The 16,388-nt window shown below is 39.7% G+C and overlaps 1 protein-coding gene across 1 annotated transcript in view; it reads right to left on the bottom strand.

The window, feature by feature from the left end:
* Nucleotides 1-1,993: 1,993 nt before the first annotated feature.
* rasgrf2b (Ras protein-specific guanine nucleotide-releasing factor 2b) overlaps nucleotides 1,994-16,388 on the bottom strand; it is a 214,761-nt gene continuing 200,366 nt past the window's right edge. Inside the window, exons 20-28 of the mRNA XM_060906979.1 lie at nucleotides 15,220-15,332; nucleotides 13,301-13,361; nucleotides 8,990-9,093; nucleotides 8,549-8,633; nucleotides 8,252-8,449; nucleotides 8,006-8,085; nucleotides 5,855-5,972; nucleotides 5,665-5,742; nucleotides 1,994-2,656 (exon numbers count right to left, since the gene is read on the bottom strand). Of these exons, the coding sequence (XP_060762962.1) occupies nucleotides 2,573-2,656; nucleotides 5,665-5,742; nucleotides 5,855-5,972; nucleotides 8,006-8,085; nucleotides 8,252-8,449; nucleotides 8,549-8,633; nucleotides 8,990-9,093; nucleotides 13,301-13,361; nucleotides 15,220-15,332 (921 nt within the window). The 3' untranslated portion in view covers nucleotides 1,994-2,572. The remainder of the gene's footprint in view (nucleotides 2,657-5,664; nucleotides 5,743-5,854; nucleotides 5,973-8,005; nucleotides 8,086-8,251; nucleotides 8,450-8,548; nucleotides 8,634-8,989; nucleotides 9,094-13,300; nucleotides 13,362-15,219; nucleotides 15,333-16,388) is intronic.

The following is a 16,388-nucleotide window of genomic DNA, read 5'->3' as shown; positions in this document are numbered from 1 at the left end:
CTGCATTTGGAATTGAAATATGTTCGAAATCAGTCATCCTTAGGTTAGCATTCATCATGTAATCAGCTCTAATAATAACAGAGTGCAAAATGACCTAAGCATTATTTCTATGCTTAATGAAATGCTACAATCTGACCCCCTCCCAAATATATATATATATAGGTGTTTCAAAAAACTTTATATAATTTCACAGTCTAATAACTTTGCCAATTCTCATTCAGTTGACCTCAAATTTTAACAGCATGTGTGGAAGCAGGTCAAAACTTTATGTTTAATGTTTTTTTGTTTTTATCTTTTTAGGTATAGAAATGCCATTGACTGGAAAAGAAAAGGCGTTTTGTGTGTTAGAGTACGCTCGAACACAGTCGAACAAGACCGTACAGCGTGCATTTATAAGAGAATTCTCTAAAAATGCGCCAACTGCAATGCAGATTTGGACACGGCACAAAAAGTTCAAAGAGGAAGGCCGTCTGTGTGTGTGTCTGTGTCTCAGGCGGCGCACATATTGAAAATTTGTGAAATCGTTCATGGAATCCACATACCTTTGAATTTCTCATTCAAATTTTGAGGAACAAATCTTATCTTGCTCAACATTAAGCCTGTTCAGTTTCTTTTCCCTAGACTACGTAGTTTCTGGGATATTTACATCTCAAATAATATAATTATTTTTGAAACTCCCTATATATTTTTTTTTCACTGTATATCTTATTATGAGAGGTAAAGATACAACATTATTCATGCACTCATTGATCATTTTATCACCAACAATTAAGGTCAATTTTGTAGTTGTACTATTACTGACAACCCCATCTTTTGCTTAACACAATTTCTCAGCCCCCTCTTTTCTGCTGGCAATATATTATTATTATTATTATTATTATTACTCTAACCATAGATATTATTTACACATATTATTCTTAGATATTATTATTTAAATAATATTGGCTGGCTTTTTTTCGTGGTATATCAGATATATTCCATTCAGCTAGCATGATACTGAACGAGTTGAAGACGAGTCGCTGAATGGAATATATCTGATATACCGCGAAAAAAAGCCAGCCAATATTATTATTATACATACAGTACACATTCCTTTTGGGTGTTCAACACGTCTTTCTCTTTCAAAATTCTCTCAAAACCTTCCGTATTTAACAAAGCAAACCTGGCAGCCATGTTTGTTTACAAATTGTCACAGTTGCTTGCTAGCACGGAAGTTTTACGTCTCTGATGTGTGACGTCATGTTGTCTTGACAACCGTGCAATATCGTAAACCATATTCAATGTTCATTCTCCATTGAGTAGAGTGACGTAATACACATAGGATAAGTGATATGCTAACAATATTGCATGCTATCAAACCAGATGAATGGAACCTGCTAGAAGGGAACAGAACACATGTTTTTATTCCATCGAAAAAGCGTCCTGCATGTATAATAATAGATATTATTGAACTAGGACCGGCCAACCAGCCAAATAATATCTGTCTAGCTGTGGTCCTATAGTAGTGTGCACGGGTTAGAGGGCGGCAAGAAATTGTGTACAGCAGCAGATTATATCGGTAACAGCCTACTAGGTTAGAGTCATACCATATAAAATGGCTGATAGTGTCCTTTCAGCTTTTGATATAACTCTGTTCTGAATCCAACAACGAATGCTTGAAAATCTTTAAAGCTAAATTCTAAAATCAGAATCTGACACCAATTTGCAATGTTTGATATCGAGATGCTATAGCAGCTAAAATGTGCTCTCATTTAGTCACTGTTTTGGAAACATCAACATTTATGAACTGTGTCAAGAAGGCACCTTATCCACACTCAGTAATAAATCAATATGATATAATTATGTATATTTTGTGTAAATTGTTATGTATGTCATTATTAAATAATTATTTCTTTTGTATAACATTCTACTCATTTATCATTATATCATCCAAGAGGATCAAAACAAAGCATAAATAATTTTATGAAGCATCATCTCCATAAAATGTAATCTGTGACCTGCTAGAATCTGTAAAGAGCTACTGTATAGTCCACTTCCTTCCCCTGACAAACTCCGCTGTTAAGTAACAATCTAGTGTTTTGGTTCACTGCAACTCTCCTGTGGCAAAACAGACATAAATGTACTGAGACTGGCAAAATAACAAACACGTGGAAGTACCAAATATGTCCTCATTGGCAACGCAGCTTAGAGACATCAGACTTGGAGAGACGGGAGAAGTCTGAACCCACAGTCTTAAACACACACAAAGTTACCAGCATGAGCTATGAGAGAACAGTACTGAACCCCTCTCCTCTGGGACAGAGTTCTGCTGCTGTACATGCTACATTTCTTCTCCATTCTCTTCACCACATGTTCACTGCTTTCACCTGATCACTCACAGGCCTTGACTTGCAACACCGTGGCAGTGGACTTAGCTCATGTGTTACTGATCTTCAGCAATGCCTTTCTGCTCTTCATTCCCTCTTATTCTCCACACTGGTAACGCTTTACTATGGCAAAAATCATGGCATCAGTAAAGCCTGCGAAAGAGAAGCATGATTGGGAGTCGGAGGTCTCATGTCAAGTCGGCAGGTCAAGCAGGAAGCCTGGGTTCGATCTTTAGAGACAAGTCATACAGGGTGTCTTCATCCATGATCAAGGCCTTATCCAGCAGGTACTGCGTGACCTGACGAGGACAATAATTAGAAATAAAACACAACTGAACAGCAACCCCAAACACCAGATTTAAAGAATTGTTGCGATACATGAAATCTCTCAGCGCACACAGTATGGTCTAAAACGCTAACGATAAATTAGAACCAGTTGTGCCAGTTTCCTTCCTAAATGTAATTCCATCCATCCATCCATCCATTATCTGTAGCCGCTTATCCTGTGCAGGGTCGCAAGCGAGCTGGAGCCTATCCCAGCTGACTATGGGCGAGAGGCGGGGTACACCCTGGACAAGTCGCCAGGTCAACAACCATTCACACACACACACAGTCAATTTAGAGCCACCAATTAACCTAACCCTGCATGTCTTTGGACTGTGGGGGAAACCGGAGCACCCGGAGGAAACCCACACAGACATGGGGAGAACATGCAAACTCTACACAGAAAGGCCCTCGTCAGGCACTGGGTTCGAACCCGGACCTTCTTGCTGTGAGGCAACAGTGCTAACCACTACACCACTGTGCTGCCCACTAAATGTAATTTATCAGCTATATTTTGTATATTTGTGGTATAAATCTGAACATTAAAGCGTAAGTCTATTTTATGACTTCTACATGATCGAGTCAGTACAAAAAGATTTCCGAATGTTCGTTTTCCAGCACAAAATTAAATGTTACAGGAAAAAGAAGTTTGTGTCTGAGCAGCATATTACATAAGAGAGCACTTTTCAGATTAAAAAAGAGAACATAATGAAGGCTGCTGGGTTTGGGGGCAAAATGAAGACGCGAGTGTGACAGTCAAAGTGTCCAGAAGAACTGGGGCTGGTTCTGTAAGATGCTCAGTAAAACCTACAGCTCATTTCCGCATAAAACTGCACTCACTGTACCTCAGACTGCTGTTGTTTTTGTTGTTAAAGCAAAGGGTCGTCTCACACCAAATACTGACTTTGTTTCATTTATTATGGCTTACTATTACTGTTTGTAGTGTTTTAATGTTGAAACATTTCAATTAATTATTTTTAAGCCATTTTTGGGCTACAGTATTTCTTTACTTTTGCACAGTCTCATCTCATCTCATTATCTCTAGCCGCTTTATCCTGTTCTACAGGGTCGCAGGCAAGCTGGAGCCTATCCCAGCTGACTACGGGCGAAAGGCAGGGTACACCCTGGACAAGTCGCCAGGCCATCACAGGGCTGACACATAGACACAGACAACCATTCACACTCACATTCACACCTACGGTCAATTTAGAGTCACCAGTTAACCTAACCTGCATGTCTTTGGACTGTGGGGGAAACCGGAGCACCCGGAGGAAACCCACACGGACACGGGGAGAACATGCAAACTCCGCACAGAAAGGCCCTCGCCGGCCATAGGGCTCGAACCCAGACCTTCTTGCTGTGAGGCGACAGCGCTAACCGCTACACCACCGTGCCGCCCCTTTTGCACAGTACTGTATATAAAAATTTTATGATGTAAAGAAGTACCAAATGGTCAACTCTACATCAGCATCGACCTTGCAAGGTTCAGCATGATTTTAACCAGTAGGTCGCGTTTTGAGTCCATAAAATGGCGATTTTTATAAAAATGGTAATTTTGTCAGTATTAACACCAGCAATTATGTGTTTCATCTTAGTAAGGTCATATCATTTAGTTTACAGCTCAAAACACACATTTACGTGATGTGTGCAGTACCTCTTTAATCCTATATTTATTGTTTCATTAAAAAAAGCCTAGTTAACAAAACATTGTCACTGAGTAATTATTTCCAGTGGTCTGTATGCTATAATTTTGTCAAGTCTCAACTCAAATCTATGAAATACATTCCTTATATACGGAAGCCGCGAGAGGCCCTTCATATAATCTTTTTTTTAAATTCACCTTGTTATCCCGAGATAACGACATAATTAATTCAGGATCTCGAGAAAACAACACAACTAATTCGAGATCTCGAGAAAACAAAACAATTATTTCATGATCTCGAGAAAACAGCTGAGATTTCTAGCAGAGCTGCGCCCCCCTGTGGGTCAGACAACGAAGACTTAGAAACTGGCGGACATGTAACAGAGCAGGCGGCACGGTGGTGTAGTGGTTAGCACTGTCGCCTCACAGCAAGAAGGTCTGGGTTCGTGGCCGGCGAGGCCCTTTCTGTGCGGAGTTTGCATGTTCTCCCCGTGTCCGCGTGGGTTTCCTCTGGGTGCTCCGGTTTCCCCCAAAGACATGCAGGTTAGGTTAACTGGTGACTCTAAATTGAGCGTAGGTGTGAATGTGAGTGTGAATGGTTGTCTGTGTCTATGTGTCAGCCCTGTGATGACCTGGCGACTTGTCCAGGGTGTACCCCGCCTTTCGCCCGTAGTCAGCTGGGATAGGCTCCAGCTTGCCTGCGACCCTGTAGAACAGGATAAAGTGGCTAGAGATAATGAGATGAGATGTAACAGAGCAGAAATGGCTTTTTACGATGCCTTGAGAGAGAGGGGGGGCAGTCTTCTGCGGAGGTGCCGCGGACTAATTTTGAAATTATCCCTTATTAAAAGACTTAATGCAATCTCTCCCTGTGTCAATCCCTGATCAAAATATTGCCTTATTAGGTGATCGATTATTCCAGACATTCTAATGACCAAAGTTGCGTCTATACAGAATGAGAAATAGCCCCAAAGTCAGCATATCACAAGTCTCTTGGCGCACCTGAATGAACCATTTCTCAGCTGTTTACTCGAGATCATGAAATAATTGTTTTGTTTTCTCGAGATCACGGAATAATTGTTTTGTTTTCTCGAGATCACGGAATAATTGTTTTGTTTTCTCGAGATCTCGAAATAACGGTTTTGTTTTCTCGAGATCTCGAAATAATGGTTTTGTTTTCTCGAGATCTCGAATTAGTTGTGTTGTTTTCTCGAGATCCTGAATTAATTATGTCGTTATCTCGGGATAACAAGGTGAATAAAAAAAGGATTATATCCTCTCATGGCTTCCATACTTATAAATATGAAGATGGATTAAATATCTAGTCACAACTTGACTCACCTTCGGCTGGTGCTCAATTCTGTAAGGAGTTTGCTGGAATTGTCGGATCTCACGGATAATATGAGATATCTGTTAGAAAAGTCGTACAAGCATTCAGTGAACCACGAACAATCTAAAGTCAGTGTATAAACAACAACCTACAACTGATTTGTGAACATGAACCAGTCCTTTTTTAGTTTACCATTCTCATCTTTGAGAAGTTGACCAGACCCTCTTCAGTAAAGTTTGGAGTTCCTTCTTCAATAAATGCCAGGTCTGTGAGGTACATGCCCAGGTAAGGGACACATGGTGGATTACAGCTGTGAGCAGACACAACACATGGAAAAATAAGTAGAGAATATGGGAAGAGTCAAACACAGTGGGGCGTGCTGTTATAGAAAAATGATCAACTAGGTGGTGTGATGTAGCCTGGTGCAAAATGGTGTTAATGGAGTCCTTTTATGGCACAGCAATTTGTCAGTGATTACATCTGTTATTGATTAAAGGATAGTGCATCATTCATCATGAGAATTTTTTAATCAGTTTATAATGATATTAAATGTTGAGGAATGCCCACTTGTCAAGGTAGCTCTATCATTTACGTTATAACATCTATATTCAGTCATTCCTTCACCAGCCATTCTATTTTTTTCTTAAAAAAACAAAACAAAACAAGCAGCTATTCATGTTGCTAAGAAACAGGAAAGTGCTAATTGCTCTGTCTCCCACAGTGGAAACAACATCAACAACATTATTATTATTATTATTATTATACAAGAGTAGTAGTACTTTTAATAGTAGTAGTAGTAGTAGTAGTAAAAGTACTAATAGTAGTAGTGATAATAGTGGTGGTAGTAGTAGTAGTAGTAGTATTGGTAGTAATAGTAGTAGTGGTAATAGTACTAACAGTAGTAGTAATATTAATGGTAGTAGTAGTAGTGATAGTAGTAGTGGTAATAGTACTAATAGTAGTAGTAATATTAATGGTAGTAGTAGTAGTAGTAGTAGTAGTAGTAGTGATAGTAGTAGTGGTAATAGTACTAATAGTAGTAGTAATATTAATGGTAGTAGTAGTAGTGATAGTAGTAGTGGTAATAGTACTAATAGTAGTAGTAATATTAATGGTAGTAGTAGTAGTAGTAGTAGTAGTAGTAGTGGTAATAGTACTAATAGTAGTAGTAATATTAATGGTAGCAGTAGTAGTGATAGTAGTAGTGGTAATAGTACTAATAGTAGTAGTAATATTAATGGTAGTAGTAGTAGTAGTAGTAGTAGTAGTGATAGTAGTAGTGGTAATAGTACTAATAGTAGTAGTAATATTAATGGTAGCAGTAGTAGTGATAGTAGTAGTGGTAATAGTACTAATAGTAGTAGTAATATTAATGGTAGTAGTAGTAGTAGTAGTAGTAGTAGTAGTAGTAGTAGTGGTAATAGTACTAATAGTAGTAGTAATATTAATGGTAGCAGTAGTAGTAGTAGTAGTAGTAGTAGTAGCAGTAGTAGTGATAGTAGTAGTGGTAATAGTATTAATAGTAGTAGTAATATTTAGGGCAGTAGTAGTAGTAATAGTAGTGGTAGTAATAATAGTAGTGGTAATAGTAATAGTACTAATAGTAGTAGTAGTGATAGTACTAGTGGTAATAGTTATAGTAGTAGTGGTAATAGTAATAGTACTAATAGTAGTAGTGATAGCAGTAGTGGTAATAGTTATAGTAGTAGTAATATTAATGGTAGTAGTAGTAGTGGTAGTAATTATAGTAGTGGTAATAGTAGTATAGTAGTGATAGTGATAGTAGTAGTGGTAATAGTACTAATAGTAGTAATATTAATGGCAGTAGTGATAGTAATAGTAGTGGTAGTAATAGTGGTGGTAGTAGCAGTAATAATTGTAGTGGTAGTAATAGTTGCAGTACTAATAATAATAGTAGTAGTAGTAATAGTTGCAGTGCTAATAATAGTAGTAGAAGTAATAGTAATAATTGTAGTGGTAGTAATAGTTGCAGTACTAATAATAATAATAGTAGTAGTAATAGTTGCAGTGCTAATAGTACTACTAATAGTAATAATTGTAGTGGTAGTAATAGTTGCAGTACTAATAGTATTAGTATTAGTAGTAGTGGTAGTAGTAGTAATAATAGTAGTTGTAGTAATAGTAGTAGTAGTAAGCAGATTATGTGGAGCATCTGCCCTACAAGTCTCCGTGAGCTGTTACTATAGAAACGATAGCACATTAGCACAAGCACTTTAACATAAACCTGGGATTGAACTACAGCTGGCGCTACAGTCAGAGCTCCTATCATTGCAAATTAACCAACACCTTCGAACCAGTCAGAAGTTATTATCAGGATCTCACTTTTTCAAGGTTTCCCTCAGGTTTTTAAATCGCCCCTCTGATGACACCGTCTTCTGGAGCTTATCCATGAGTGCTCTTGTCTGTCAACAGAGACAAAAAAGCAGTCACAGAGTAAATCCTGCTTGTCTCAGCCCAACACAGGATTAATGATGCTTAATCTGTAATCTGTTCTCTTCAGCTCCACACTTTCACCAAGTTCATCACACAGGCAGAAGGACTGAAGTTGTCGCAATGTCAGCCCCTGACCTGTTTGCTGATTTTAGCCCAGGTTTTTTTCAGTCTGTAGATGGCACTGCGGTTCAGGGCAGAGGTGATCTCCAGTACACCGTTGTAATTGTTCAGACAGCGGCAAATATCAGCTACAGCCACCCATTTCTCTATGGAGCTCGACCTGGAGCCCACATCTGTGTGGCTCATGATCTGTGAGGCTACCAAGTTGCTCATCTATATAGAGAGAGTGAGAAAAAGTGATATACTGTATAACAATAAACAATATACTGCAAATAAGTTTAAGAAGAAAATGCAATGTTTTCTTGCACTGACATCATTGAAATGTTGGCTGGTCTTCATGATGTAAGGAGTTCGTTCATTCTTGTCCATCTTCATCCAGCCTTGGCCCAGAAACTCCCTGAGTGAAGACACAAGAAAGATAAGTGGTAGGCAGTGACAAGAACAGCGATACAAACAGAAGCAAATACAGGGAGACAAGTAAGCTGTATTGATTTTGTCATTGGTATTGCATTAAATGGGAAAATATGTTCTAGTTTAATATATGTTCTAAGCAGGAAAACTGTCAAACTGGCAACCCCATCTGTGGCCTCAAATACGTTACCTGCTAAGCATTGGAATACTTAAGTGCTTGCGTACTGAATTTACCATGCATTATGAGTAATAATATAATAAACTATCGAGAGAATACTGCTGTTCACCGAGAATTCACTAAAAAGTGTCGGACACCCGAAATACACACTATATAACACTCACTCATAAGGGATGCTTCGAAAAATGATGTGGTCTAGAAGTGTGATCTGTTCAGCTATCTCCATTGCTGATAGTGATTCAAAGCACTCTGCCTTTGGGCATTCAGCCTGGAAGAGAAAAATACACACACCTCACAATGGTCCCAAATAAAAAACCTACTTCGAATTAGTCCTGTGCCCTTCCTGAAGTACGAAGTCTCAAGTGCAAGATTATGAAGGAAAAAAAGACACACTTTGGCTTCTCTCTCTCTCTCTCTCTCTCTCTTACAGTTTTTAAGATTTGTTTCATTGTCATTTCATATCTAATTTAAGACCTTGCATACTACAACTCCAATTCCAAAAAAGTTGGAACACTGTAAAACATAAATACAAATAAATAAATTCATGCCTGCAACACATTTAAAAAAAAAGTTGGGACAGGGCATTATTACCACTGTATGACATCACCTTTCCTTTTAATAACACTTTTTAATTATATGAGATCTGAGGATACTAACTGTAGCAGTTTTGCAATTGGAATTTTTGTCCATTCTTGCTTGATACAAGACTTCAGTTGCTCAACAATCCGTGGTCGCCGTTGTCTGATTCTCCTCTTCATAATGCACCATACATTCTCAATAGCAGACAGATCTGGACTGGCAGCAGGCCAGTCAAGCACACACACTCTGTGTCTATAAAGACACACTGTTGTAGCCCATGCAGAATGAGGCCTGGCATTGTCCTACTGAAATAAACATGGACTTCTTGAGAAGAGACATTGCCTTGATGTCAACATATGTCTCTCTAAATCCCAATATACACCTCCACACACACATGCAACTTACCCATGCCATGGGCACGGATACACCCCATACCATCACAGATGCTGGCTTTTGGACCTTTCTCTGATAACAAACTGGATGGTCGTGTTCACATTTGGCACTGAGAACTCAATGTCCAGTTTTCCCGAAAACAAATTGAAATGTAGACTCATCTAACAACAGCACATATTTCTAATGTCTTTTGGTCCATCTGAGATGAGTTCAGGCCCAGAAAAATCAGTGGCATTTCTGTATAGAATTGATGAATGGCTTCCTCCTTGCATAATACAGTTTCAGGTTGCATTTCTGGATGTAGCGGCAGACTGTGTTAAGTGATGATGGTTTTCCGAAGTACTCCCAAGCCCATGTGGCTATATTTGTCACATTAGTATGATGGTTTCTCAGGCAGTGCTGCCTGAAGACTTGAAGGTCACACACATTCAACAGTGGATTCTGACCTTGCCCTTTATGCACTGAGATGTCTCCGAATTCCCTGAAATTTTTCAAAATATTATGTACTATAGATTTTGAAAGACAAAATTAACTAACAATTTCAACTAACTCTCACAAATTTTGGCACAAAGGAGTGAGCCATGACCCATCCTTGCTTGCAAAGACTGAGCCTTTGGTGCTGCTCCTTTTATACCAATTAACCTGCTTATTGTGGAACCTTCCAAAATGGTGCTACTTGAATATCTTGTGAACTTTTCAGTATTATTTTGCCTCTGTCCCAACTTTTTTTGTGTGTGTTGTAGGAATCAAATTCTAACTTTGTTGATATTTACAAAATACAATTAAGATGGTCAGTAAAACTGTTGAAAATTTTTTCTTTATTTTTGTCAGTTAAATAAATTAACAAATCGTAGATTTTTGTTTTTTATTGCATTTTGGAAAATATTGCAACTTTTCTGGAAATGGAGTTTGTATGTAGGGTTAGGGACCGAACATGGCCGCGAATAAGCCAAAATCGCGAATACTTGTAACCCCCCCCCCCCCGCAGCGTCATTACCTTCTTCTGGCGCTTAGGTTCCTTGGCAGGAGCCTTAGAAGATGCAGAGCGTTTAGGAGCCATTGTAGGGCGTAAAAATTATTCAAAAATACCAAGAACACACAACACGTGAACAAGTCTGAACTACGGGAACCGTGAGATTGTACTGTACAATGCGCTCATTCGTATCAGCCAATGAGCAGCAGCCCGCCATTCAAACTTCAGCCAATAGCGAGCGAGCATTCGGCTCTGAGAATGTAGCAGTGCGTAAATGTTCGCAGTGCGTAAACGTTCGATATGTTCGCCGCAAATGACCACGAATCTCTGAGATTTCCGCAAATGTATAGGAGATATGTTCTATATAAAATCCCGCGAATATGTGAATTCGCGAATATTGAACCGCGAATAGGCGGGGGTCTACTGTATATTTTTTCAATTAATTTAATAATTAATTTTATTGTAATTTTAGGCAGTAAAAAGGTTCTAGGTTCGAGCCCAGTGGCCAAAAGGGGCCTTTCTGTGTAGAGTTTGCATGTTCTCCCCATGTCTGTGTGGGTTTCCTCCGGGTGCTCCGGTTTCCCCCACAGTCCAAAGACATGCAGTTAGGCTAATTGGTGGCTCTAAATTGACCGTAGGTGTGAATGTGAGTGTGAATGGTTGTTTGTCTCTCTGTGTCAGCCCTGCAATGATCTGGCAACTTGTCCAGGGTGTACCCCGCCTCTCACCCATAGTCAGCTGGGATAGGCTCCAGCTTGCCCACGACCCTGCACAGGATAAGCGGTTACGGATAATGGATGGATGGATGTAATTTTAGGTGATCTTGTTCTCTGTAATTAGCCATCTCTGGGTTTCATTTAAGTTATGCATAACACATTTTCTATTAACACAAGAATACAATACAAGCTTATTGGGTTGCACGCTCACACACACACACACACACACACAGTTTTGACAATACATGCTGGGTTTGTAATGAGCAACCCTAGTTTGCTGACACACTGAGTGCATAAAAATGCCTTTACCAGTGCATTCTGTTTGCACGGTATTGCATTAATGCCATAAGAAATGATGAATGATAATCATTTTGTTTTGATAACTCTCATAACACTTTAATGGGTAAAAAAAGAAACGTGAATATTTGGGGAAAATACAGGCATGTAGTGGAAACTGATGTAATTACATGTATCACATGTATACAGTTATGTCTATTAATTTGTACAAGAGAGCAGTGTCACTAAACCTCGAGTCTGACTCCAATCTCGAGTCCCTGGTGTTCAAGTCCGAGTCAAGTCCAAGTCATTAAAGAAAATTTCAAGTCGGGTCCGAGTTGAGTCCATTCTTGATCCGAGTCGAGTCCGGGAACAACACTCCAACCATACCATTTGATGGTGACTGTTTCAGCGCCATTAACATTAGTTTGGTCCTGAACATGACGTATGAACAGGTGAATGTGCTTCTCTTTGTCAGGGAGCGTGAAGTATTCTGTCAGAGATGGTTGGGAGACGGATGTACTGTAAGCACAGAAGGTGTGTTTATTAATCCAAGTGAGAACAGGTAAACAATCCAGAATGGCAGGCAAAATCGTAAAACCATGAAACAGGCAATAGATCAAGCAAGGCATAAACAGGCTATCGTAGACTCAACAGAATCAAAGACGAGAAACAGGAAATCAGGAAACCAAGCAAGGAAATAAGGCTCGGTAACGTATCAGCAACGCAACTCAATACTTCGCAAAGTAAGTGTGTTTCACAGTCTTTATACAGGCACGCTGATTACGCCTTAATCCTGTGAAGGTGCGAGTTATTTACAGCACACACGCTGTCTGGAGCACGCTCGAGAGTCTATCTGATGCACGCGGCAAGGTGCACAGGTGTGACACTCTTGCACGAAATTAGTACAAAATTAATGTAGATATAAATATCTTATGCCAAATTATTATGGCATGTTGCAAAAAATAAAGAAAAAAAATCTGAGTCCTTGTCTCCAATTTACGAGTCTGAATGCAGTTAATTCACGAGTCAGAGTCCAAGTCAAGTCACGAGTCTTTAAAATTAGGGCACGAGTCAGACTCGAGTCCGAGTCCTGGACTCAAGTACTACAAGCCTGCAAGGGAGCTTAGCTAGAAGGCATTGAAATCTAGCAGTGAATAAACTGCTTTGAGAATGATAGAGCAGTGAGGGAATAAGTGTTGTGCTTCTGTTAGCTTTCCCAAAGGAGAGCTCAGCGTTTGCTCGGAGGACAGAAGAAAACAACAGCAACAGGCTCTCTGTCGCTGTTTAAGGCCATAAGTACAGCCCTGTTGCCTGGTGAGACATGCTGTTTGAGCTTCTAAATCAGTCCTCAAGCCTGATATTGCTTCACAGTGTGTACCACAGGACGAGTAAAAGCCTGGTTATTCCCTCTGTTCCTCTCTCAGGATTAGGGAATTTAGCTCTTATGACTTTCATGGAATTACATTTTTTTTTTACCATGGAGTGTGTCAACAGGTTGAGAAAAGAAACATTAAATAATGCAGATACACCCTTACCATCTGCAGAATGTCTTCTATCTTCAGCTGAGTGTCATCCTGGTCATCTTGCGAAAGAGCACTGAGCAAAGTGAGAAAAATCTGAGGTTAAAATTAAACCGGGTTTACACTGTACAATTCTGGAACATTTTAGGTACGATATTTAGGTGCCGTCACGAACGAAATAGCTCTAACAAATCATAGTGTGTGAATCATACAATGTGAAAGGTGAAATGATGTCTGATAAATGACCTGTTTAAGGTCACAAAGAATTTCTGACATGTCAGAAAGTTTAAAGTGCATATTCTGGACCAATTTCTTTTTTTTTATATGAAAGTATGTCCCTTTACACACTCATCCAGAAGGGTAATTTTGCACAAGGCCATCTGTCTACAGCAGAAAAAAATAAAATAACAAAACACGTCTGGAAAAATCCCAAGGGAGTCTGGAGCCAGATTCGTGACGTTACCTGTGGAAGCGCCAGCAGGCTGCGCGAGCTTTGCACGGTTTCAGTGCACAGCCTGTGTAGACCAAGCGCTCCCATTTCTCTCTCATTGTCCGGTCTTTTGGGAAACGATGAGTACTAATCCCATCAAGATTGGTGTTGCTACACCTTCCTACCATACATCTGTTAACCATTTTAATAATTACGCGATAACGATGAAGAAATTTGCGGAAAATCACCAGGTCGTTTTCTCATAAACAAACCAGCGCTGACGTAGGATTCAGAGGGAGGCGTCCCGCACGCGACGTCATGAAAATCAATGTTTGCCGGGAAATCCAAATGCCAAGTTTTTTCAGAGGCAGACCAATTCGCCTCAAATGGCTTGATTTCAACTGAATTTTTCTGGTATTGCACAAGGTAAAAAATTGCAGAGAATGCAGAATGTTACAGATATTTGACCAAAGTTTAATATAAAATAGGAGAATTACATTGATCTTGCTCCTGAATTTACCCGTGATATGCACTTTAACTGGACATCATGGAGTGTGAACAGTGTCACAAGAAAATATACATATGAGTTAGAATGGTCAGTACATCTGTACTATATTCAGAACGGTGTAGTTGCTTGGTAACCACGTTCACATGCTGTAAGCTGCAGGCAGTGAGTAACCAGCCTGTGTCATGGCTTTGACTTGATCAGCAAATTATTTCACTGACAGAAAAAAAGACACCTAGATGATGGAAGCAGTACTGACCAAACAATGGCTTAACCTTAAGTTTTAGTACCAACTGCACAAACTGAATGCTGCCTGCTTCTTCAACAGTTTCAGACACAGGTGACTAACGGGAGAAGCCATGGCCTAATGGTTAGAGGAGCAGCTTTGGGACCAAAAGGTTGCCTGTTCGATTCCTTGGGCCAGCAGGCTGAAGTGCCCTTGAGCAAGGCACCTAACCACCAACTGATCCCCAGAGGATTCTGGATACACTGTATGTTGCTCTGGATAAGAGCACCTGCTAAATGCCTTTAACGTAACATAATGTAATGGCATTATGGTCATCTAGAGAGATCAGGCTACGCACTGTGAAAAATAGTCAAATGATAAAATTTCTCTCATACACTATAAGCATGGGTTTCAGCCAAGTCAAAGTCCTTCTCATGCCCTGTGGCGCATCGGGCGGTGCCGATCTCCGTAGCCCTTGGCCTCTCGCCTATTACATAACTAGGGTTACAGTGGGGGGCTAGTCCTCTGGTAACCACGAGAGTTTAACTCCCCACTTGCATCTGTATTGCAGCATGCCTTGCCAGATGGTAGTCGGTACCATTTTTATGATGGTCTTTGGTATGACCCGACCGTGAATAGAACTCACGATCTCCCGGCGGACATGCTAACCACTAGGCCACTATAAGCATGGGTTTAGAGACTCACTTTATAAAAAATCTTTATAGGTTTTATAAAATATGCAAAACACACTATATAATGTAATATGGACCTACTTCAGGATGTTTGCGGTGGCTTTCCTCTCCTGAGGGAGCAGGTCAGGATCTCTCAGCACCTCTTCCAGAAGGCTCATCACACCCATCTTCAATTCTCTATTCAGTTCAAAGTCCTGTATAATCACAAGAATGACCATTCACCATTTTTTTCCCCAGCCAAATCATAATCCACCACATCTCTAGTGGATAAGAATTTTAAAATATTTCCCTGTACTAAGAAAAGAACAGGAGGTTGATTGACTCTAAACTCACTTGTCATGGAGGTATATAGCATGAATTCAAAATTCTCAACAACCAAATTACTCTAAAAATAAATGTTTTAAGATGGAACCTTACTGAAGCAGGTTTTGTGTAGGTTTATCTAATTTTCACAAAGACAAGCAATACAGTAGAACATTATTCCAATTACATAAAGGTTTTGTGGGATCCACATGCACACAAGCTAAATGTAGGCATCCTTTGTGTACAAGTCGAAGTTTGTATTAAACAATGACAAATCTGGTTCTCCAAAATACTATTCTCAGCTCTGTAAGGATAGAGTGAATAAATAAAACTTAATAATAGTACAAATACAATTGACCAAAAAATTCATGAAGGTGTTCTATGAACACATGTTTGCTATATTTGTTGACTACTGCCCAAAGTGAGTTTCGGTTAAAGGTATTTTCTGCTTATATTTTACAGAAACCTATAACAAGCCATGAGAAGCCTAATGGTTAGAGAAGCAGCTTTGGGACCAAAGGTTGCCAGTTCGATTCCTTATACCAGCAAGAATGGCTGACGTGCCCTTGAGCAAGGCACCTAACCCCCAACTGCTCCCCAGGCTGCTTTGGGTATGCTGTACATCGCTCTGGATAAGACTGCCCTTGAGCAATCCCTGGATTGCTTGAATCCCTGGATTCAATTGCCTTTGAGCAAGACACCCAACCCCTAACGGCTGCCCACTGCTGCGGGTATGTCAAGTGTCCTGCTGTACGTTGCTCTGGATAAGAGTGCCTGCTAAATGCCTGTAATGTAATGGTAATAACATACAGCTATGGAAAAAAAAATTAAGTGTTCACCATTAAAAGTGGTCTCTTAAATTTTTTCCATGTATATACAGAAGCAGTGGACGGAAATTAGGTTTAAAGAACAGGATTAAATCTAATATATTTCCGCAAAATAAACGC

Source organism: Neoarius graeffei, chromosome 24 (assembly GCF_027579695.1).
Source record: "Neoarius graeffei isolate fNeoGra1 chromosome 24, fNeoGra1.pri, whole genome shotgun sequence".
NCBI classification, from domain to species: Eukaryota; Metazoa; Chordata; class Actinopteri; order Siluriformes; family Ariidae; genus Neoarius; species Neoarius graeffei.
This window is presented reverse-complemented; position numbering and strand designations above follow the sequence as displayed.